Source organism: Primulina eburnea, chromosome 8, assembly GCF_022965805.1.
Source record: "Primulina eburnea isolate SZY01 chromosome 8, ASM2296580v1, whole genome shotgun sequence".
Lineage (NCBI taxonomy): Eukaryota > Viridiplantae > Streptophyta > Magnoliopsida > Lamiales > Gesneriaceae > Primulina > Primulina eburnea.
In genome coordinates, this window is record NC_133108.1 from 6,226,870 (window position 1) to 6,252,838 (window position 25,969).

A 25,969-nucleotide genomic window follows, 5' to 3' on the forward strand; every position below is an offset into this window, starting at 1 on the left:
TGGTAACTTTAACGGTAACATTTAAAGTAGTCACGTTAGGTAACATCTTCTACTGATTCTGTTTTTTTATCCTTTCTACTTCTTTTGTTTTACTAGACCAGTAGCTTCTGATTTTCTTTTTGTCTACTGTTTTCTTAAAGAGTGCTGCTGGTCTGCTGGTTTTTATTTTCATCGCCACAATTAATTCATGTCTATCAATTTCCCCCTTTGTGGTGATGCCAAAACCTAAACAGTAGGAAAGCGTTAAATAACAGATAATCAGTTAGCAAAAGGATAATATCAATAAAATTAACACAGTAAATTGTCAATCAGTTCCAATGTCCCTGTAAATGACTTCTTCATCTTGAGGATCCTGAAATCTTCTATATGAAGGTTCAGCTTCTGATTTTCTTGGTTCTGCTTCAGATGAATCTCTTCGTTTTTCTTCCCCCTTTTTGGCATCAGCGGCAATCACATGGGCCATAAGATCATTCATTCTTCCAGATAAGTTTTGAATGCCATTGGTTAACATCTCCAGATACAGAGCTTGAGTAGAGATACGATCATTGAGAGTAGTGAGAGATTGAGTTTGAGAATCAATTTTGGCATCCATTACTTCCATGGAGGTGGAAAATGATCGAATGAGATCATCATGTTCGGTGAGTCGATTGAGTATATCAGTTTGAGCAAGCACGATGTGACTATTATTTCTTGATACAACTTGTCTGAAAACAATGGTTTCAGTATACATTTTCTCCATGGATTCCGCCGTTTTATATATTTCTTTGCTCATTCGATCTCTGAAGGACTGAGCGCGCACCACTAGATTCTGATAAGCTCTCATAGGACATTCGCTTGACTAAATCAGACAGGTTATGGAGCTCCCTTTGCAGAATGTCAATCTGAAACTCCAAATTGAATGTTTCTGATTCAGGTGAGGGGGTTCGCTCAAGCAAGCGTTGCCTTATTTCAGCAACGCGAGTGTTCGTGTGAGTTTGAACAGGATCAGTGACAATCAGCGCAGTAGAGACTTGATTGGTGTTGAGGGAAATGGTATCCATCACATCAGTAGAAGGACCAGGGTCAGCAGAGCTTTTATCTGGAATAGCAGAGACAGTTGGTTCGGCAGCAATTATTGTAGGAACAATCTCTTCATCAGGAGCAACCAACCTGAGTAGTAGGGGACGTGGAAATAATTGACTCAATGACTTCTTCAACTGAAGCCAGTTCATGCACAGACAAAAGAGATGATGACTGAATAGGCATTGTTGGTGATGCAGGAGTACTGAGAACAGAAGCTTTTGGTGAAGCTGTAGTCCGTTCCTCAACTGTCTGGATCTGTGGAAAGTCTGGAACAAGGCCGACTTGATATTCAATTGGCTCGCCAAAGCCCTTTTCTTGATCAAGAATTTTCTCACTCATCTGTTTCAATTTGTCAGTTAGAATCAGAATGATGTTTTGATCTTGAACAACAGTAGGATTTGTAGGATCAAAATTTGATTTAAGAATTTTCAGAACCGATTCCAACTTCTGACATTTCAGCTGTTCGAGGATGTAGCTTCTTCTACGCAAGGCCTCGATTACATTTTCTGTTTTGGCAAGCTGAAAGAACCTCTTCTTAGCGTTCATTATTTTCCCATAGGATCCTTTCTTCTTGAAGTAAGCAAAAGAATGAAAAATTCGGACCTTGTGCCACTCGTCAAAGAAATTCATTTCATCATTGGCAGAGCTTTCTATTTCTGCCAAATAATGATCAACACCTGTGGTCACAGTTGTTCTGGGTCCAAAAAGTTGTGGTTCTTCAATCATCTTTCCTTTGCCTTTGTCGATTGATGAAATAGGCAAAATGGGTCGAAATGCAGAAGACCCCCTTGTTGGTTCTCGAATCACTATTCCAGATATTGGTCTGAAAGTAGAAGCAGTAGATGTTGCTGGAACAGATGCAGCAGCTTGCACTGAAGTAGGAGCAGTGGATCGTGCAGATGAAACCACTTCTGGAAACACCTGTCTGAGTGGCACTTTCTCAATTTCAGAAATTGCTGCTGTCTTCTTGATTTTAAGAACAGTACGTGCTTTCTTTTTTATTGGAGTTGGTAGGGATGGTTGAACATCAGCAGCAGATTCTTCTGATACTGTTTTATCAGAATCAGTAGAGACGATCACTCTTTTTCTTTTAATCTTTCGTTCAGGTTTCTGAGCCTCGGAAAGAGTCTCTCCAATCTCCTTTTTCAAGGCAACAAATTCAGCCACGGTTGGCTTGGGCCTCAAAGCGAGTACATTCTCAGCATCAATCATTGTTACCGAAACAGCATCTTGTTCACTTGTAAAAGCGAAACCAGCATCCTTTAGCATTGTGCTGATCTGAACAGCAAATCCAGAACTTTTCTTGGTGACCATGTCTTTCATGATTCTGAATATGAAATGACTCCAATCCACTTTAGTTCCCTTAGTGATGGCAGCCATCACTTGAACTTTCTCCTTTGTTAACTTGTCGAACGTGCCAGCTTTGACTAATATAGCTTTCGCCACAATATCAGCCAGAATTTGATATTCCATTTTGAGTAACTTTTTGTGGCAATAAGAAGACAATTCTTCTCCAGTGGCTGAGAAAGTGCTGAGAGCAATAGACATTTCTAGCTTGGAAATATCAGATAGTTCAGAAGTACCTGAAAGTGGGAGGAGGAAAGTTGCTCCCAATAGTGCGGCATCAATGGAGATGGATGCATCTCCTTGAGAGTGAACGATCTTTTCTTCATGCACAGTTGCCTTAGCGTAGAAATCCAGAAGAGCATTTTTGTATATCACAGCTGGTGCTTCCAAGAATTTTCGCCTGATTTCTCAAGGACTTGAAACACTTTAACAAGGTTCTCATCTTTGACATTGAGAACTGAAGCAAAGTTTACTTGATATGCATTAAGAGTGTATGCTCCGGCCATTTCTGTACGAGGAAAGGATCAGATAAAAGATGAGATAGAAAATAATTTGATCCTTTCCTCGTACAGAAATGGCTGGAGCATACACTCTTAATGCATATCAAGTAAACTTTGCTTCAGTTCTCAATGTCAAAGATGAGAACCTTGTTAAAATGTTTCAAGTCCTTGAGAAATCAAGAATTCGAAAATTCTTGGAAGCACCAGCTGTGATATACAAAAATGCTCTTCTGGATTTCTACGCTAAGGCAACTGTGCATGAAAGAAAGATCGTTCACTCTCAAGGAGATGCATCCATATCCATTGATGCCGCACTATTGGGAGCAACTTTCCTCCTCCCACTTTCAGGCACTTCTGAACTATCTGATATTTCCAAGCTAGAAATGTCTATTGCTCTCAGCACTTTCTCAGCCACTGGAGAAGAATTGTCTCCTTCTTGCCACAAAAAATTACTCAAAATAGAATATCAAATTCTGGCTGATATTGTGGCGAAAGCTATATTAGTCAAATCTGGCACGTTCGACAAGTTAACAAAGGAGAAAGTTCAAGTGATGGCTGCCATCACTAAGGGAACTAAAGTGGATTGGAGTCATTTCATATTCAGAATCATGAAAGACATGGTCATCAAGAAAAGTTCTGGATTTGCTGTTCAGATCAGCACATTGCTAAAGGATACTGGTTTCGCTTTTACAAGTGAACAGGATGTTGTTTCGGTAACAATGATTGATGCTAAGAATGTACTCGCTTTGAGGCCCAAGCCAACCGTGGCTGAATTTGTTGCTTTGAAAAAGGAGATTGGAGAGAGTCTTTCTGAGGCTCAGAAACCTCAACGAAAGATTAAAAGGAAAAGAGTGATCGTCTCTATTGATTCTGATAAAACAGTATCAGAAGAGTCTGCTGCTGATGTTCAACCATCCCTACAAACTCAAATAAAAAAGAAAGCACGTACTGTTCTTAAAATCAAAAAGACAGCAGCAATTTCTGAAATTGAGAAAGTGCCACTCAGACAGGTGTTTCCAGAAGTGGTTTCATCTGCACGATCCACTGCTCCTACTTTAGTGCAAGCTGCTGCATCTGTTCTAGCAATATCTACTGCATCTACTTTCAGACCGACGTCTGGAATAGTGATTCGAGAACCAACAAGTGGGTCTTCTGCATTTCCACCCATTTTGCCTATTTCATCAACCGACAAAGGCAAAGGAAAGATGATTGAAGAACCACAACTTTTTGGACTCAGAACAACTGTGACCACATGTGTTGATCTTCATTTGGCAGAAATAGAAAGCTCTGCCAATGATGACATGAATTTCTTTGACGAGTGGCACAAGGTCCGAATTTTTCATTCTTTTGCTTACTTCAAGAAGAAAGGATCCTATGGGAAAATAATGAATGCTGAGAAGAGGGTCTTTCAGCTTGCCAAAACAGAAAATGTAATCGAGGCCTTGCGTAGAAGAAGCTATATCATCGAACAGCTGAAATGTCAGAAGTTGGAATCGGTTCTGAAAACTCTTAAATCAAATTTTGATCCTACAATTCCTACTGCTGTTCAGGATCAAAACGTCATTCTGATTCTAACTGACAAATTGAAACATATGAGTCAGCAACTTCTTGATCAAGAAAAATGCTTTGGCGAGCCAATTGAATATCAAGTTGGCTTTGTTCCAGACTTTCAACAGATCCAGACAGTTGAGGAACGGACTATAGCTTCACCAAAAGCTTCTGTTCTCAGTACTCCTGCATCACCAACAAGGCCTATTCAATCATCATCTCTTTTATCTGTGCATGAACTGGATTCAGTTGAAGAAGTCATTGAGTCAATTGTTCCCATGACCTCTACTACTCAGGAAGCAGTTCCAGCTACTTCATTGCCACAATCACCCTCTCCAACCGCAGAACAAATATGGCAGAATCAGATGTTATATCTCTTTTGCCCAATCTAGAAAACTTTTCTGCTGCTCATCAAGCAGAAATGAAAGTTCTTTTGCATCAGCAATCTGAACCCATAAATGCGGAACAATCAGCTTCACCTACTGCCATTGTTCCAACAGAAGAGAACTTGGTCTCCAACTTGATTGTTCCTGATGAAGAGGTTGTTCCTACAATAATTGCTGCCGAACCAACTGTCTCTGTTATTCCAGATGAAAGCTCTGCTGACCCTGGTCCTTCTACTGCTGTGATGGATACCATTTCCCTCAACACCAATCAAGTCTCTACTGCGCTGATTGTCACTGATCCTGCTCAGACTCACACAAACACTCGCGCTGCTGAAATGAGGCAACGTTTGCTTGCGCGAACACCCTCACCTGAATCAGAAACATTCAATTTGGAGTTTCAGATTGACATTCTGCAAAGGGAACTCAAAAACCTGTCTGATTTAGTCAAGCGGATGTCCTGTGAAAGCATATCAGAATTTACTAGTGCTCAATCCTTCAGAGAACGAATGAGCAAACACATATATAACACGGCGGAAACCATGGAGAAAATGTATGCTGAAACCATTGTTTTCAGACAATCCGTATCGAGAAATCATAGTCACATCGTGCTTGCTCAAACTGATATACTCAATCGACTCACCGAGCATGATGATCTCATTCGATCATTTTCCACCTCTATGGAAGTAATGGATGCCAATATTTATTCTCAAACTCAATCTCTCACTACTCTCAATGATCATATCTCTACTCAAGCTCCGTATCTGGAGATGTTAACCAATGGCATTCAAAATTTGTCTGGAAGAATGAATGATCTTATGGCCCATGTGATTGCCGCTGATGCCAAAAGGGGGGAAGAAAAACGACCATCTGAAGCAGAACTAAGGCAATCAGAAGCTGAAGCTGAACCTTCAGATAGAAGATTTCAGGATCCTCAAGATGAAGAAGTCATTTACAGGGACATTGGAACTGATTGACAATTTACTGTGTTAATTTCATTGATATTATGATTTTGCTAACTGATTATCTGTTATTTAACGATTTCCTACTGTTTAGGTTTTGGCATCACCACAAAGGAGGAAATTGATAGACATGAATTAATTCTGGCGATGAAAATAAAAACCAGCAGACCAGCAGCACTCTTTAAGAAAACAGTAGACAACAAGAAAATCAGAAGCTACTGGTCTAGTAAAACAAAAGCAGTAGAAAGGATAGAAAAACAGAATCAGTAGAAGATGTTGCCTAACGTGACTACTTTAAATGTTACCATTAAATTTACCAAGTACTAGCATTAATTGCAGCATTAAATACTATACGGAGTCATTTAATTCACTTTACCGGGTTTAGTATAAAACATGACTGATTGTTTTATAGCTTTTCTGCAGGAACCTTTTTTTGGTAATAAAGTTGACTCTATCAGAAATCTGAAGACATCTTCTGATCATAAACGTGGAACTCAGACGCTTATATATACATGGAACAAACCCTTATAGAAAGACAACTCTACGCATAATATCTTTTCAAGGATCAACGCTATTTCACTCAATGAGACAACCTCGAAATTCCTTGATAACTTTGAGTTCAACACAAAGAAAAGTAGCACACGCTTCATAGCAAATATATGATCTTTTGAAGATCATCTTGTGCTAACTGATTCTTAAACTCTTCACAATTTTTCACAACACTTACACTTTATCAGGAAGAGCTTGTAATCTGAAAAGAGTCTTTTCAGAACTTTGTGTATCACATTCTTTTTGAGTCGAGTAACTAAGAGTTTCAGTAGGCAAATGTATAAGTCCTTCTGAAGTGGGTGTGTACAAGAGTTGTACTGTAATATCCAAAGTCTTTTAGTTATACCTTCTGGAAACAGGAGAAGGGGAGACGTAGAAGATTTCATCGTCGAACTTCCATAAACAACTACTGCCTACTGTTATTATTGTCTTTCACTTACTTCATCAGATTGTTTCCGCACCTATAATTGTAATCTAGGTGAAGGTATACGCAACAAGATAAACTACTATCTCTAACAGGATTTTAGTACCTCATCAAAAGAAAGGAAAAACGAGTAGAGTTTATTCACCTCCCCTCTAAACTCAACTTCGATCCTCAACACCTTTAAATGTTTCAAATTTTAATATTTTTTCTATATATTTTTATAATTATATATATTTTAGTGATGAAAATGTCAAAAAAATTCATAAATATCCTCGTTTGCTCTTTTGATTTGTATAGATAATTCCTTCTGACTTTTCACAATTGAAAAAAAAATATCATTCATTCACACTTATATATATATATATATATATATATATATATATATATATATATATATATATATATATATATATTAGTGCACCAATGCACGCATTTGGATGTTTGTACAATATTTTTTATAATTTCTTTGATTTATATTTAAATGATTATCAAAATTTAATTATAAAAAATAGTGAGGTACTACATTGTAATTTTAATTATGAATTAAAAATTAAATAGAAAAAAGAGAAAAAAAAGAAGAAAATAGAAATTAAACCTACAATTTGTATTTTAAGTAACAAAGATTTTATCCGCTAAGCTATACGTGACTTGCATTAAAGTTTTAACACTTTATTAATATATATAATTATTAAAACATATCATGACACCAAAATTTAGTTACTTTAAGGATCTCAAAATTAATTATATATATATATATATGGTGCAACTCAAATCTTCTAAACCGCACAGCAGCATAATCACCATGGTTCTATCGCTCTACCAAGCACGGACAATTATTGCACCCAACAATCTCTCTCCCAATAATTGCACTCCTTGCAATCAATGAGAATCAAACCCGTGACCTTGTCTCTGATACCAATTGTTGGACACAACGCTTACCACTTTATCAAAAGCTATAGCTAGTGGTAATGGTGCAATTCAAATATTTTAAATCGCACAACAGCACAAGCACTACGGTTCGATCGCTCTACCAAGCAGAGACAATTATTGCACCCAACAGTTTTTATATAATTGTTCATAAGTGTACTATTTGATGTATATTGACATACTTATTATTCATAAATATGTACATGTTTAATTGTACAAAAATAAATTATGTATGTTTCTTGAAATATGATCGGCATATGTTATTCTTTTTATTTGCTAAATAATATTTGAAAGCATGTTTGAGAAAAATATTTTTAAAGACACTATTATGATTCACATTTGAAATGGTCAAGAAATTCTGATATTTGATTTGATTTGGCCCTAATGCGGTAAAATATAATAACCGATACTATTAGCATCTCCCCCTTAGAGGATATAACTTAGGGAACTGATCAGTTACGATGTAAAATAAGATGATTTTCAGTGTCATTTGTTGTATATATGTATATATATATATATATATGTATATATATATATATGCACTTTAAGGTCAAGCTCATATGAATTTATTGTGAATTGGAAATTACCTCATTTTGTTTTGAAAAAAAAAAGATGAAACAATCTAGAACTTATCTGATTACCTTTCGAGACGAAAATATGGAGGAGAGAGGGCACTTAGGGACAATTTAGGCGATCATTTGACCATTTGAGACTTTCGAGCCTACCAAATGTATAATTTTTTTATCAATGGAAAGTGTTAAAGGCATACAATTAGTCTTCATTCATATTTTTTCAAAAATCCTACATCAACTACCTAATTTTAGTACATACATTATTTCTCTATCTAAATTTTTAGAGAAATAAAACCTTTAGGGCTTAAAAAAATTCAAAAAGTCTCATGTGTTGACAAAAGATGAGAAAGATTGGAGAGTTGTGATAAAATCATGAAAGAAATCAATGGAATGATGAGAGAAAAAAAAAGATTAACTGAAAAATGGAGGAGGAATGTTCTATGATCTGTTGATTGAAAATAAATTAAAAAAAAAGTGACGTTTTTTATGATTAAAAAAATTGAAGAAGAAAAAATTGAAGGAAGAAGAAAAAGGCAGAAGGAAAATGAAAAAAAAAAATAAGGATGATTGATGAAAAAAGTTGGAAGATTAAAGTTAAAAATAAAAGGTATAAGGAAGAAAAAATTATATGGAGGATGATGAAATTCCATAAGAGGAGGATTAGAGAAAGAGCGTGCTACATGATTAAATTGTTTGTTTTCTCTCATATTTATCGTACGTTATGATGCGTTTTAAAGCCGTGAGGTCTCGAACCAAAGCAGACAATATCACAAGAGGGTTGGGCCGTGATAGTTGGTATCAGAGCCGACCTCTCCTAGTACGGTGTGGTTCGGGGACGAACCAAGCGGAAGCTGATGGGCATGTGAGTCCTGGGGCCGAAAAGGGCGGAGAGTGATCGCCGGTGTCATGAGATTGTACAAACAATGAGCGGCTCTTGGCAGGCTTCTAGGCGGAGGGATCATTAATGAACTAATCTTACACCGGAAGGAGAGGGATTCCGAAACTATTCAGGTATGAGACTGTGCAGTTGAGGAGGCTTAAAAGATTTGATATGTAGTACTCATATCAATAAGGTGCATCTTCTTTTCGATAACTCATCACATAAGAACTCTAAAGTTAAGCGTGCTTGACTTAGAGCAATTTTGAGATGAGTGATCCCCTTGGAAGTTTTTTAGGGTACGTGTGAGTGAAGACATAAGTACTCTGAAAAGACTCGTCTTTGTATAATGGGGACAGTCGTCGAATCTGGAACGTGACAAATTGAATAACCAAAAACAACCTTACTTTCCTCGGGGAGATTAAAAGCACTCGGTGCTAAAACAATTTCATCTTTCAAGCTCAGAAATATTGCCAAATAGTACATGAACCTGAAAAATGTCTCTGGTATTTTAGGAACAGTAGGCATTTTTCTCTTAGTATGAGATTCAGTAGCCACAGAGACAAATTTATTCCAGCATAGATACATATATGCATGAAGATGAGACATTCATTTAAGATACACTACAGACAAGAGACATTGAATAAGATGGATCCTTCAGTGGTTTCCTCTTAAATGCGAGTTGTTTACTTACTACCATTTTATTCTTTTACCCCACAGCCCATACGCATGCAAATGAATTTTATGCAGTCTTATAAAATCCTTCTCACCTATCTTGCATGGGCCAGCAGCAACTATATCACATCCATTTGAAAATATTTTAACCCTGTTCATAAAATTATGAAGTCTTACAAAATCATTTTTACCTCTTCCACAGGACTTAGTTCAGCCAAGCTTGAGTCTTTCTGGCCAGAGTCTGTGTGGGCCTTGAAAAACTATGCCCAACCCCATTCTACAAAAAGAAAACAGGCAATGAATTGCTGTGTGATATAATTGACATCCTTCCCCTAATGACGAAATAATGCTAAGCAGGTCTCACTGTTCTTTTGGGTAGAATGAAAAGAACCCGATTGGAGCCTGGGAAAGAACATTAACTATTGGCCTTCCAAATTAGAATTGCGTCATGTTAGATGTTTACAATTAAAGTATCTATATATATATATATATATATAGATATGATCGTGACCAAAGAACTGACAATACAAATAATGATGAGGGACCAAACTCACCTGCATTGTCTTCTAAAAGTAGTAACTCTGATATCCAAGTCTCTGCTACTGCTAGAGAGCCCTCATCTACTTGAATCGGTTCAAAAAATGGATTGTAAAAATTTCATCCAATCTACCATTGAAACGCGAATCGTGAATTTGGTTATCTTTTATCCAGATAACACAACATCAATCTATTAGACAGACTAGCCAGCCATTTCTTGATTATTATTGGTTCTAAGACTTCAAGAATCACATAAACACGCTACAAGAATATATAGGAGTGCATTCTATATGTTTTACCAATCCAAAGAAATTGAATATATCCGTAGACAGTAACCCCAAAAATTTAATTTAATTTAAATACCGAAAGTTACTGGTTCGTTCAAAGTATACGTACGTGAAACTTCACGTTTAATGGCCGCTCGTCATTTAATGCAAACAAAGTCCGAAAAGTCGCCATTATATATCAGTACTGTTTTGATAGGACGGTCAAGATCCACTTATCGAAGAATAGAATACCAAACGTGAAACGATCAAATATTTTATTTATCAAGATTTTCTCCGCTTTTATTATACCAGTGCAATAATGGAGCGCTGTATTTTTTTTTATCGGAAGAGACTTGCAGTTTTCTTTGTCCTTTCATTATCGCGTAAATGAAACATGCGAAACCTAGGCATATGGCATCAGCTTAATCGCCTCCTCGGATGTTTTGGTACAGGAAATACATGACACGTATGTTAAAAGTGATGAATCATAGTCACTTATCCATCACGATTGAATGAGTGATCATGATTTATCTATGGCAAAAACTTGTGTGAGACGGTCTCACGGGTCATATTCGTGAGACGGGTCTCTTATTTGGGTCACCCATGAAAAAGTATTACTTTTTATGTTAAGAGTATTACTTTTTATTGTGAATATGGGTAGGGTTGACCCGTCTCACGGATTATGACCCGTGAGACGGTCTTACATAAGACTCACTCTTTATCTATTCAACACTTGTGTGTTATATGCTTAATGGATAAGAACACTAGCATGAATAACATGAACAAAACCCTTCATATGGTTGTCAACATTTTTTTTGTTGTATTTGGGTGTATTGAATTTATAATATATTCGAATATATTTTTGTCCACTTTTCATGTTTATATATTGTTTCGTGTAAATTAAGATATATTTAATTTATTGTTTCATTATTAATATAATAAAAATATATGATATGAAATTCATCAATCCAAATATAATTATTTTTTTAGAAAAAACTTCTAGCCAAATTATTTAATATTTGATTTAGTTCATGTTTCTCATAAAAGGACCTTTTTCAAAGTTTTGTGGGATTGTTATTTGTTACATATGCATTTAAAATTCTAATATTTTTGGCATTTATTTTTAAAAAATTACTTATGTTTTTAAACGTGCAATCAACATGTTGCATTATGCAATTTTAAGCAGATGAGAATACGTGGACATAGATATTTTTTAAGAAAAATTAGTTTTAATTAGATTTCGAACTAAAAACATCATCTCAAATTCAAGATTTTAGTGCTAGAAGAGCAAGAAGCCATTGGCTGCTTCATAAAAGGACATATTACTATGTATTACATGAAAATTTGGTATTAAAAAATATTAATGAATTCTATATAAAATTAAATAAATTATATTCTTGATTATGATTTCGAGATTCACCTTTGAATATGGTGTCTTCAAATTGATAGAAAATCTTCACTATATTTTAAAATCAAATCTTAAATTCCTAATTTTGACTTCATTTCTCTAATTAATGATTAATCACTATTTGTCTTCTAAAAATATATTACTATTATTAAGTGTAAGCATAATAATAGAGACAAAGCCAATGGTGCCATGGTCTTTTTTTATTTAAATTCATCTATTCAAAATTACAATTTAGTCTCTTACTAATTTTTACAATTATGATATGACTCTTATTTAAACATAATTCAATGCATTGTGGATCTTCATTATTTTTTTTATAATTATGATATTACCTTCATTTGAATATAAATCAAACTAATGTAAAAAAGATTATAAGTTGCATGCAAAATGTCACTAGTTTTAATTAAGATTTTGACATAGACGCGGAAAAATATAAATTTAATGCAATCTCTAACTAGGGTGGGCAAGGGTCGAGTCAGGTATCCGATTTGATCGCGTAATGTTTTTGCTACCTGACTTGACACTAGTGACTACCCGACTAGTCAGGTGTGACACCCAAAAATTGACACGTAATCATATAATATGTGACGTAATAAGCGTAAAAAATTTGTTCGCCATCATAATTAATTATGTATATACGAAACAATAGTGCAATTAACACTATTTAAATCAGTGTAGTAATAACAATATAATCATTATATAACACATACTTCAAATACGACAATAACTATAACGTCTCTATTCACTGTCATTTACAAGTCTCTTTTGACTAGACAAACCTAGTAATTCACCTCTATCATATATGTATCAGTATTAATCTTGTAATATGTGCAATAAAAACAACCCACGAACGACAAACATATATAATAAATGTCATCGTAATACATAACAGTTATATTAATAACAATGTAACATAACTGAAACATAACAAAAATATTTCATGACAGTACTATCTGAACATCGATTCGCTATTTGTGGACAAAGACTGATATCATAACAAATAATATCAATAGATGTTGCTCCCCTGCTACTTGACAAACAACATAAACAATATATTGCTCCCCTATTACTATGGCAAACAACATCAACAATATGTCTTTCCCTTATTACTGCGATAATAGTAACAACAAATCGTTACCGAATAACCGACCGACAACAATATAAACAATAATAAACAACACATATAATATCAAATCATCTTTTTTTGGTGATTTACCATCATTTAGTGTAACAGTATTCATCAATACTAAACAATAACATATTCTTTTAGGTCATAAATATATATTATACTATAAAAATAATAACATTAAATCGCAGCCTAATAACAAACAACCAGCATCATCAATAATAACAAACAACACATATAATATCAAATCACTCATTTCATGTTATTTACCATCGTTTAATGTAATATTATTCATCAATAATAAACAATAACATATTTTTATACGTCAAATAATCGAGTATATTTATATATAGCCTCGAGATCAAAGAAATTGTCAAATTATATAATATGACAATTTCTTTTATCTTGATGCTTGTGGTGCATTTGTATAATTTAACAATAATTATCATGTCATTGTCATCATATCAACACAATCATAACATCATATTCAACATCAAATTGCCAAAAAACAATAAATTCAACAAAAATATAAAACTCAATTATAAATATTAATCGTTCAACAATTAATATTCTGGTGTATTTAGTTCACGATATAACATCAATTACACCTTAAACAATTCTTCAAATAATATATTATATCAAAACATCCGCTAAAACTATAAAGACTTTGTATCAAAAGATATAATATATCTCGTAGACTCCAAATATATAATCTGATTAAACAATAACAAAACAACGTCTCAATTCAACGACTGAAATTTCTCGTAATAATATTTAATGAATTTGAAAGAAATTGTTTTGAGAAGTAATCTATAGAAATAATTCCAAATAATCAAACTATAATTTTCTATTCTTCGTTAAAATTAAAAAAATCTTAGTATGATTTAACAATTTATCAGATTTATTTCAAAAATTGACAAATTTCAAACATCGTAAGAAATTGACAAATTATACCTCAAATCGAAAAAGCCATGTCAGATATCTTAGAACTTAATTTGATTCGTCGATTGGATAAATTGATAAATAACGGTAAAAAGAAAATTGTTACTTTACTTTTTTTTCTTTAAAAAAATTATATATATATATATATATATATATATATATATATATATATATATATATATTAATTATAATATACATATATAATATTTAATATTTCAAATACCATATATCCGTTCGACCATCATTTGGATTTGATCTGACCAAGAAAAAAATGATGCGAAACTCATAAAATAAGTTATTGGGTTAACTCCAGCATCAGTTTACTTTTTTATATATACCCAAAAAATAAATAACATGACAACAAACTAATCAACTATTCTCACTACCACAAGATCAATTTACCATTATCAACAGCCAAAATTCGGAAAAAAGTTCCCAACTTTATAATAACCAGGATTCTAATTAAAACAAAATCAAGAGAACATCATAATTCAAGACCAAGCCCATATCCTTTTTTGAAAAATAAAAATAAATCGGGTTTCAGATACCCGATCAGGTACTTCGGGTAGGGATCTTCTATCCGAGCCCGACTCCAGAAATAATGTGTCATTAATGGTTCCTTTAATATAACACAGATAATTCTGATAAGCTCTCAAGATGGAATAAATAATGCTGCACATGTTACTAATCCTTTCAAAATCTACTGCTATTTTACAATCATACTCTAATGTGTACACTGTACATCAATCCTCTTCTAAACAAAATCAACAGATTGAAAAGCAGCAGGAAGGAGAAATCCTGCAAAACCAATTCCTCGCGACCTTTGAAATATACAAGTTACAAAATACTCAATGCGAAATATTAACATTGGCTCAATGCGAAATAATATGGCTCAGTCAATGTGATCTGGTATCTCTAGTGGTTTCATAGAAAACAGAGCTAGAAGAAGTGAAACTTGCATCTGTTTGTATCATAGTTGAATTCTGCTTTTGGATTACACCAGAACTTTGACTTCTCCTCTCTTGGTTGAAGTCTTTCATGGCTTTAAACCGAACATCGTTCGTATATGTGCTTCCTTCTGGTATCAAATCTGGAATCACCATTTTACCTTCAAGCATTTGGACAACCTCAGACATTGTAGGCCTGATAGATGGTGTGGAATTTGTGCACAGGAGTGCTATTTTCACCACCCTTTCTATTTCCTCTTTGTTCTCTTGAGAATGCAGGTTCTCGTCTACTAGTTCTTCAATGTTTTTGTTCTCTTGTAAGTGATTAGCCTGCAGAAATATGGCAGTTGCACAGTTATTTTTAGTGGAAAGCAACGGTTTTGAAGAATTTTTTCACATTTGTAGCTCCTACTGGTTTTGTGTGGCTGCCTATGTGATATAGAAATCAAAACTTGAATTTAGGCTGATGTATAGCACAAAAGATTTGTGTTCTACTTTTAATCAAGGTGAATCTAATCTCAAGTATTTGCGACATACCCAGTCTAGAAGGCAAATGAAGTTACGACTGGGCATGTAATTGTTGTTGCTTTTGCCACTGACTATTTCCAAGATGACAACTCCAAAGCTGTAAACATCGGCTTTGTCTGTCAGATAACCCCATAATGCATATTCAGGTGCCATGTATCCTCTGCGATCAATATGGGAAAAATATGTCAAGGTAATGGGGAGGAATTTCAGAATAATCTAGAGTCAATGAGATAAGCTCACATTGTTCCAGCTACTTTGGTGCTTATATGTGAGTTCTCATCTTCGTTAAGCCTAGCCAACCCGAAATCTGATATTTTTGGATTTAGATCTTTATCTAGAAGCACGTTTGTAGCTTTAATGTCTCGATGAACAATTTTCAGTCTAGATTCATCGTGAAGAAAAGCTAATCCTCTAGCAATTCCAATACAGATCGAAAACCGAGTTGGCCAGTTCAGTACCAACTGGCTTTCCTTTGACCCTGGAAAGTATCATCCTACTACAGTTACATGCTAATGAAGGTAAAAGATGCATAAGACAAATGGAATCTATTGAATTGGTAAATTACTACCAAACAGAACGTGGGCGAGGACTGTTGTTTTCCATGTACTCGTATACCACCAGCAATTGATCTCCTTCAATACAGCATCCATACAACTTAACAAGATTTGGATGTTGTAAACAAGAAATCATGCCAATCTCATTCAAAAATTCACGGTTTCCTTGTCTTGATCTAGAGGAGAGCTGCTTCACAGCAATGACAGTACCATCAGATAGTTGACCCTGCAACAGTTTCTCCATCAGATGATGAGAACTACAGAAGGGACAGAATAAAAAAAAAAACAAATTTTTTGGTCATAAACTACCAACTACCTTGTACACAGGACCAAAACCACCTTCTCCAATTTTGTTTGCACCATCAAAGTTGTTCGTAGCAGTTCTAATTTGTTTCAGCGTAAAAGCAATAGTTTGCAATTCTAGACCTTTCAAATCTGTCAATGAGAAGCATAAAATGAGCCTTTATATTTTGACTCTCGAACACTGATTGTTTACAAGTCAAGAAGTGTTCTATCATATTTAAAGGATTCAGCACATTACCAATCCCTGATTGTCTCCTGCTTGTTAGATAACCTTTCCACCAAAGGATGCCTAGAATTGCCATTATAACACATATTGAAAGTACTGCAGCAACAATGTAAGCAGTAACATTCTTCTTTTTACCATATGAACAAACTTTGAAATCTGCAAAGAAAAATAGACAGATAAATAAGAATACTCACTGAATTATATTTTTCATAAAACATCTCTCAACTGGATTCAAATTTATTTGAAACTAGTATGTTACCCATTCCTATTGGTATTATAAGGTAATACAACTGTTTTTGGTGTTTCTAGGGTACATCACAACTGTTTTAAGGTAAGCTCTGACTGTAACACAACTTTCAGTACATTGCAAACTCCTAAAGTAAAGGCTCTTAAGCATTTCTCCCAAACTTTGGCTAGCATAAGACAACGGCCGAAAGCCACTATAAACCCATGCACTGCTTTATGGAAATTATTACCATGTTTTCGCTTTCATTCCGATGGTGTGAGATGCATTTAATAAGTAATGCAAATCACAAATTCTCACACTTAAAACTTGAGATAAATTTATATTTATTAATAAAATAAAGCTTTGGTCCAGTAATTCGGGACTCGATGTCAAGAGTAACATTAGATTTACAGGTTAATTAAATAATAAAGTCGCTAAATTAAATTTGTGTGAACCGATCCGGCGATCCCAATCAAGGAAGAAAACCATTCTCAGTTCTGTGGAACATATGCAGTTGCACGAGTTAAGAAGACTATAAGAGCCAAAACATAACAATATTCAATATTGTTATATGATCAAGCGTTTACCATTAGATTAAAAACTATAGTTGTTAGCAAAGACACAACTTTATTTTCTTATACTCGTGGCAGCACAGAGTTCACCTACTTAGGTGCTAATAGGTCGGGCTGTTAGGCCCATGAGTCCGAGGAGAAGTTGGTGTTATCTCGTATCTCTTATATATCAGTCTTACCATTTTTTCTGCCTTCGACCCTGTCATCAGGAGATACTGTATTACCCATTAAGATCTGATGTCATTTTTTTACGGCCCACCTAGCCAACCAGACCAAGCGGCGCAATGTCAGCAGTTTGACGCACGATCCCTCATCAAAGTACTGCTCTCACTCATGCACAGTTAAACTCAACATTCCACTCCCAAATAAATATAGATATATGTTTCTTGGGAGACTCAAACTTATGACATCGCTCTGATACTAATTGTTAGGATCTAGTTAGCACTTACCACTAGGTGAAAAGTTATAGCTGTTAGCTAATGCTCAACTTTATTTCCTTATACTCGAAGCAGCGCAGACTGCACCTATTTGGGTTCTAATGTGTCGGGCTGTTAGGCTAATGAGTCCGCGAAGGTGTGTCTCTCTTTTGGTATTGTCTCGTATCCCTTATAGCTCAGTCTTACCCTTTCCCTACCGAACATGTTCCAGCAAAGACAATATTAACTGTTAAGGTCTTGTGTCACTCTTTTACGGCTCACCTAGCCAACCAGATCAAGCAGCACAACATCACAGCCAACCAGATCAAGCGGCGTAATGTCACCAGCTTAACGCAAGCAGAATTTCTTAAAAGATCACTCACCCATTACTATTCTATGCACGGTCAACTCAACTTAAGAGCTTGCAAATACCACTAAAACATTTCCTATCTGGTCTCATACTGTAGAAACCATCTGACATTGGCATTTTTTTCAGAAACTAAAGTAACATTAAGGAAAGGACAACGAAGAAAATGATGGGAAAAACTCACTAGAATTGACCGAAATAGCTGATATAAGTGGACCATAATCTCCTCTGTTAGGAATACGTATAGTCCCTTTACTTGCCCAGTAAAATCTGATCTCCAAGGTACCATCTTCCACTGTGGCATTAAAATTTCTAATCACGGGTTTTTGAGCTCCATGAGCCTCATCTTCGATGTTAAAATTTTCCCAAACTAGTTTTCCCTGTCGCAGAAATGGAATATCAGTAAAATAATACAAGTCAAGGTGCTTATTGCATTTCATTTTCTCAAACAACCAACCTGGATGTATATATTGAACATCCGCCTGCCAAGACTGTTATATGTATCATCATTCGTGAAAAGAATTTCAGCAAAGTGCAGGGTCACATGGTAACTCCCATTTTCCAGGCAGTAATGAAAATATGTCATCGAAAGAGGGCTAAGGCGTGCTGTGACATACAAGTCAGACAGATTCGAAACCGATGTGGCTTTGATAGTACGTGAATTTTGATAAGTAGGTTCATCCATGAAATCTCCGGTGCTAGTAAAGCCCCAATAGTTAGCACTTAAATATTCTGCAGAATCACCTCCATCATCTCCTTCATAAATAACTTTTCTTTTTCCTTCGTTGATGGTTAAAACTTCCCCACCACAATTAACATATAACGAGCACCTATCTGTCATAAGCAAACAAAGAGCTCTAGATTACAACTTTTAATCATTCTCAGGCTTGCACAAACGAAAGAAAGTTATTGAGAAGTTTTATACACTGAAACCAACCAAAAATAATGAAGGATAATCAAAATCCAATTTACGAAAATGATATTTTGGTCACTTAAAAAAATAATACTTTTTCGAAGGAAGAAAAGGATAGCATACTTACATCTAGGACAGAACAAATCCTTAGTACATGGAAGGATTCGTCCTCTGTTGAAGGTCAAGCATGGGAAGAGTTAGCGTCAGAGGAGAACTCATGTTTACCGACTTGCTATCTTTCAGACTAGTCCATATTACTGACCATTAATGATGCAAAAAAACAATAAGTGGCCGAAATGCATCTTACGGTGTATTCACTGTTGATGAGCCTTTGAACAAGTTAACGATTCGATTCCTACTACAGGAAAAAAACAGCAAGAAACAACTAAATATATTGAAAAAGTAAAAGTTAAATCAACTTGAAAAGGTAAAACAAATACTAATGGATTTACGTGTTGGGCAGACAAGCAGGATCATTGGGGCCTTGCAAAGTAAAGTTGTTGTAAGACAGGTCACTGCATCAAAACAGAAAAGCTAGTTGTCATTATCTGGATACTAATGTGATAAGGATGAAATAATAAGCATTGATAATGTAAACATTTGTCAATTTTTCAGAGCTTTAGCAACACGGTAACGGAGTTGAACAAATTTCTTATCAGCAAAGACAAATATTATTTAACTAAGCCCCTTTAACTTCATAAATTCCATTTGAACATCCGACAGAAAACCTTCAGAATCCACAAACAAAAAAATAAAAGAAAAGAAAGAAACCCACTGTTCTGTCAAGTGTCCATAAATGATGACCTTAGATGGAGAACTTGAATTTAAAACTGTTGATGTGAAGTATCGAGAATAAATAGCAAGAACTGTTAATTTCATGCCAAGAATTTGAAAGGGGGTACATTGTTTAGTTATGAAATAAAACGAACCAAGAACATTTTCTCATGATTATTAAAATACAAAACATACATGTTGCCTCCATCCTTCAAGATTGTTCCAGGTATATTTCCACTCAGCATGTTGCCAGTCAAAAAACTACAACAGTAAGATCATTTGGTTAGAAAACGTGCTGGCAGGGAATAAAATTACTGGTTGAGAAAATGCACCAGAAAAGAAGTTAACCGGGTTAATTAAGAAGAGAAAAACCTGATTTATAACATATTATCATACTTCCATCAGGATAGATTCTTTCTCTAAAGATGATACTTCATCAAAGAAAATAAAACAGAACATTATATTAACACTCACACAAATTTCAGATTTCTGGCAATGTTATTCCGAATCCCTCCCATTAATTTATTGAAACTGACATCCCTGTCAATGAGAATGAATGAAAAATATAGTCAATACGGAATTAGAATATCATTTTTCATTAATTTTCGGATAAATAGTTTTAAATTTTTCCAAGAAAAAGGGGAGTGCACTCAGGTAGGAGAAAATGTTATTGAAAGAGTAACACGATCACAACAGTCAGTTTAATATCTAAATGATACAATAGCATGAGTGAAACAAAACGAGACGAATTTTAAATCATTCTAAGGAGAGCTCAAGAATCAGAATGGATTGAACTGCCAAAACAATATAGGTTATCATACCACCAATCTCCATAACATAGGCATTCAATATACAACACCAGTAAATTCCAGCATTGTCATTTTTTCCCAAGAGGATAAAGATCCTCATTTCTTCCAACTCAGCACACACTAAGTTAATAGAATTAGAAACATTTACAGATCAAATTGTTATGACAAAAGCATTTATTTTCATCAAGGAACATGTGTTTTACTTAACTGATCATATTGACTTAAGGAACACCTTAGATTCTACTCTTTTTTCACATCATCTTTAGGAAATTCAAGTTCCTTTGAGAGGTAACGTCTCTCTCTTCTACATAAGTCAGAAAAGAACTTAAAAAATCCACCAAACTCAATTGATTGAGGTTTGATGGTCACCAGTGGATAGATGGTGTATCTGCACCAAATAGTTGACTAAGAGAGTAACATAAAGGAGGAAAAAAATGCAAGTCCCAAGAAAAAATACTAGAAATTCAAATCTTCTGAAAAAGAGAAAAGAAAGACAAAAAATATGGTCCAATGTGGCCTCCAAAACCAGGCGACAATCCAGAGATTCCATAAATAAGAGAGAAAAGAATGGAACGAGGGTTGCTTTTGACTAGAGTGAAAAGCCAACAGAAAACATATAACTATCAGCATATCCATTCTAATATACAGTAATAATATACAGTAATGTTACTCACAACATTTTCAGAAGTCTGAGTTTCCAGACATATGCAGGAATCTCCCCAGTAATGTTGCAATTTCTCAACACCCTACAAAAGAATGAGCCATTATAGAGACAATAATAACGAAGAACCCTCTTGACGAGAAAGTTCAATTTTCGCATACAAAGTCAACAAGCGTGTAGAGCTCCGTAACAATGGAAATTCCTGAGGTGGCCCTTTTAAATCACTAATTCTCCTGTAAAAGATAATTTATCAGAAGCTTTTTTGACAGGTATGCAAGAGCCAGATGAGGAGAGTAAAAGGCTGGAGTCCAACTTAGTATTGTAAAATACTTACAGGTCGGTTAACGCATTCAAATAAGATATGTTAAAGGGGATAGGCCCTTCCAGTCCACTAGCTTGCATTTCTCTTCATTAAATTTTTGAACATTCAATTACCATAACAGGTACACAAAGAGAATTTTCCATTATATTCAAAGTAGGGAATGTGAAGATATCTTACAATTTGGTAAGAAGTTTCCAGCTGTGAATGAAGTCAGGAATTCTCCCACTTAAGTTGAGATCATTTATCCTACTGCAACGCAGTAGCAATATCATTCAGAGAATTTCAAAAAACTAAATTAGAGTAAAGATGATAACACAGTGTACTTACAAATCTGTTACTGCGGTTAATCCAGCAAAAGACATCGGCAACGGCCCTGTTAATTTGTTGGAGGACAAGATCCTGCAATTCAATCAACAGCCTTAAATAATGAAATTGCTGGTCGTAGGCCTATATATCATAACTATGATTTAATGATTAAAATTACAAGAGCAGTTCTTACAGAGTTTCCAAATTAATCAGCCTCCCAAGCTCAGAAGGAATGGTCCCGGAAAATTGGTTAGCTTCAAGGTTCCTGGTCAAATGTCAACAATTAAATTTTTCATACAATGCACGAAATTTTTCCTTTCTTTAAGCCAAACATGGACAATACTGAGAACTGTGACAGCATTCTTCAATCACACATTTGACCTAGTTATTTCTTTCTTTGGAATTTGTAACTAGCCTTCCAAGAAAAATGGAAAGATGATACAAACAACAGTTTAATTGCCTTCAAATAGTATATACGGCATGCCCCTCACAGTTTCACCTAATCCATTTTTTCGGTCATGAACTATTTCAGAAACAAGGGGGGATTGAGTTAAGGCGTACAGGTACTTGAGGCTTGTAATGTTTCCCAACAACTTAGGAATTTCCCCCGACAAGCGGTTTACAAGAATGGATCTGCATAAACATTTGAAATCATAAAAATTTATCAAAGAAACAACCGTGCATTAAAAACCAACATGTATAAGATGAAGCATACATAAAGTTCAATCGTGTTAAAGCCCATTCTTTTGGAATTGTACCAGTAAGGAGGTTGTAGGCAAAATCACTGAAATAAATCAAAAGTCAGATTATGTTGAACCAATATAAGCATGAAAGTCGGATAAAATGTGTAATCTAGAGATCATACTGGTCTTCTGAACTTACACATCTTGGAGGTAGGGAAGCTTCAAAATAGAAGGCGGAAGAGCCCCCGGAAGATTGAAGCTCTTAATGACACTGCAATAAAGTAGAAAAAATAACATAAATCCATGCAACGAAAAAATCACAGGTTATTTGTCTTATAGCACAAATAAAGGGATAAATAAAAAGAAACCCATCATGTCAAAAATGAAATCCATTAGAATTTATGTAAATAAATGTTATCCATTATCATTGAATGCTGGCGTTCTTAAGAACTACGACTATTGAAATTTTCAAAAAAATTAATATAATTTCCACTCAGAAAATGAAGAACCTCCTACTTATGTTGATACTGATCTCGGATTCGCAGGAAAGCTTAGACATGAACAGACTGCAGCTATCTAAACAAATGTTACACTTGTTCAAGAATTGCAAAACTAAGCAGCTAGGATTTCATGCACAGGTATATTCGCTCCTGTGGAACCATATAACAAAAATCTTAACTGAAATGGAAAATTCCCAAGTAGACAAATTTATTCCAAAATGGAATGATGCCAACCTGCAACAAAGACATCATAACTTGTACCAAGTGCTTTTTAAAAATGTAATGATATATCTAAATCACATTTACAGCCGTACATCAATTAAAATAATAATCACAACATTTAAATCAATGTGGCTTCTGAGAAAACTGAATATTTGAGTGCCATACATTCTTATAACATGGCAGACGGTATTGTTGGCAAAACTGCAATCACAATCAACAAAACCATCGGAGCCACTTGGAGCAGTTTGTGAAATCCCAACCATCTCAACTTCACATGAATCAGCATTGAATCTCCAAAATGTTGCACCAAGTTCATTGGCGATTTGTTGAAGGGCATCCACTAATCAGAGAATGGATTTAAAAAGCACGAGATAAGTTGAGAAGACAAGTAGCCAAAACTTGAGAGCTTGCAAAATAACACGGTACTTGATGTGGAAGTACCGAAAATATGTGCTTGCTAAAAAAAAATTCTCTTTTTCCTTGTAAAATAAATACAACCAAGTCCAAGATTTAATCCCACCAATTTTAACCTTAAAAGTTCCCGATCAAGTTTACAAAACTATATCCTAGAATATGGCAATTCATCTTTCGCCGCTTCGTGAGAAACATGCTTTCCTCAGTCACGATTTCCCCAAATCTCATTCTCACAGTCAACATATACATGTGAACTAAAAAAGTTGATGAATACCATTTTAACTCGTCGCCAAGTTATTTCTCAACTCCACCCCAACTCCTCAAAATTTACTACAGATTTAATATCTTTCTTCACCAAAAGATTTCCCAGTTTTCACTACAATCTCATATGTTCCTTGAATCTTCTTTCACTCAATATTGAGTATCAAGAAAACCAATCTTTTATTCAATCCAGATTCAGGGCATCCTCCAAAAAAAAGTTTCATACTTTTTAAAAAGGAGCAATAGATCAGTTGCTTACCTTCCTCTTTTGGCACCTGTGACTCAGATAATTTCAGTAGCCAGAAACAACAAATTGCAAAAACACAAGAAACAGCGAGAGACTTCCCAAACACCATCCTCAAGCATCAAGATTTATCCACATACGAGATAATTTATAAACAGTGGGAAGATTATAGTCGGTTTAACAAATAAACAGTTTGTTACTTGTGAAAGGAAAAGGACCACAAATCTTTCAGCGAGACCCGATGATAATCTTTCAAATTCCGTACTATAAAAAGGAAGGTCTACTTAAAGCGATCTTTAGTTTTTACTTCAAATTTTCCAAGGTTATAATAAAATAATCATTAGTGCAAAGTTGGCAGCTTTGAATTTTCGACTCCAGTCTCCAACCAAGAATCAAGATTTACTTCTCTCATCGACAATTAAAGGAACAAGATATTCCTATAACAAACAACCGTATTAGACCGATTATATTATACATTAATTAGACTAAAAAAGTCTGAAATCAAGAAACCGATGTTGCTTGTTAATAATGTATGGTGTAATCACTTAACCACAATTATATACAGATATAGATATTTAAATTTAATTAAGTATGATTTTATTATTATTTTTTTGAAGAATATTATATATATAACTATTTTTTAGTTAAAGACTATATCATGGTCACCAAATATTTGTATATATTATAAAGATGTGTACTTGTTGTCTGGATTTAGTCTGGTTGAAATGCATGTGTACTTGTAGGGATATGAGAAAAAAATATAAATGGTAGGGATTTCTAAATTTTTTAGTCTGGATTTAGAAATGCATGTGTACGTAATGGGTTTTTTTATTATTAATTTAAAAAATAAAAAAATAAAAAATAATCAAAAAATTTTATTTGCAAAAGTATTTCAATCCGCGTTTTGTAGATGCGACACTCCACGCGGACGCTCATCAACGTGGACGAACACTCGTCCATGTATTATTATTATTATTATTATTATTATTATTTATTAATTAATTTAATTCGAATAAAAAATATAATATTTAAGTTTTTATTATTATTATTATTATTATTATTATTATTATTATTATTATTATTATTATTTTTGAATAATTAATTTATATAATATTTAAGTTTTATTATTATTATTATTATTATTATTATTATTATTATTATTTATAATTTTGAATAATTAATTTAATTCGGAAAACGTACGTAAAATCAACATTTTAAAAACATGAGATGCTTGAAAAAATATTTATTGTTCCATTTTAAATTATTGTTCTATTTTAAAAATATGAGAGGATTGAAAAATTATTTATTGTTCCATTTTAAAAATATGAGAGGATTAAAAATATGAGAGATATGATAGGATTGAATTTTTTTTATTTTTAAATTATTGTTCTATTTTAAATTATTGTTCCAAGAAAACGTAAATAAAATCAATTGGTCAAAAGGATATTTTAGAAAGACTCATTTCGAATTCTCTCAAAATTATATAAACACATATTTCATAAAAAAAATTATTTTAAAACATATAATTATATATAATGGGTTTATTATTATTAATAGATTTATTAAATAAATCAATCTATAAAAATGAGAAGGCCAACAGTGAAGGAAGCAAGCAA

General features: G+C 34.1%; 1 protein-coding gene across 1 annotated transcript; it reads right to left on the bottom strand.

Moving 5' to 3' along the window:
- Nucleotides 1–14,707: 14,707 nt before the first annotated feature.
- LOC140838733 (probable LRR receptor-like serine/threonine-protein kinase RFK1) lies at nucleotides 14,708–24,765 on the bottom strand. The gene is given in 25 exon segments (XM_073205252.1): nucleotides 14,708–15,382; nucleotides 15,590–15,740; nucleotides 15,821–16,058; nucleotides 16,149–16,167; nucleotides 16,169–16,360; nucleotides 16,451–16,569; nucleotides 16,676–16,819; nucleotides 18,429–18,624; nucleotides 18,702–19,078; nucleotides 19,285–19,328; nucleotides 19,465–19,512; nucleotides 19,610–19,672; nucleotides 20,127–20,192; nucleotides 20,406–20,471; nucleotides 21,415–21,486; nucleotides 21,563–21,634; nucleotides 21,736–21,807; nucleotides 21,901–21,972; nucleotides 22,051–22,122; nucleotides 22,223–22,294; nucleotides 22,591–22,662; nucleotides 22,745–22,813; nucleotides 22,912–22,983; nucleotides 23,600–23,774; nucleotides 24,369–24,765. Coding segments are annotated over 25 exon segments (3,021 nt in total). The 5' UTR covers nucleotides 24,466–24,765; the 3' UTR covers nucleotides 14,708–15,001.
- Between the last annotated feature and the right edge of the window lie 1,204 nt (nucleotides 24,766–25,969).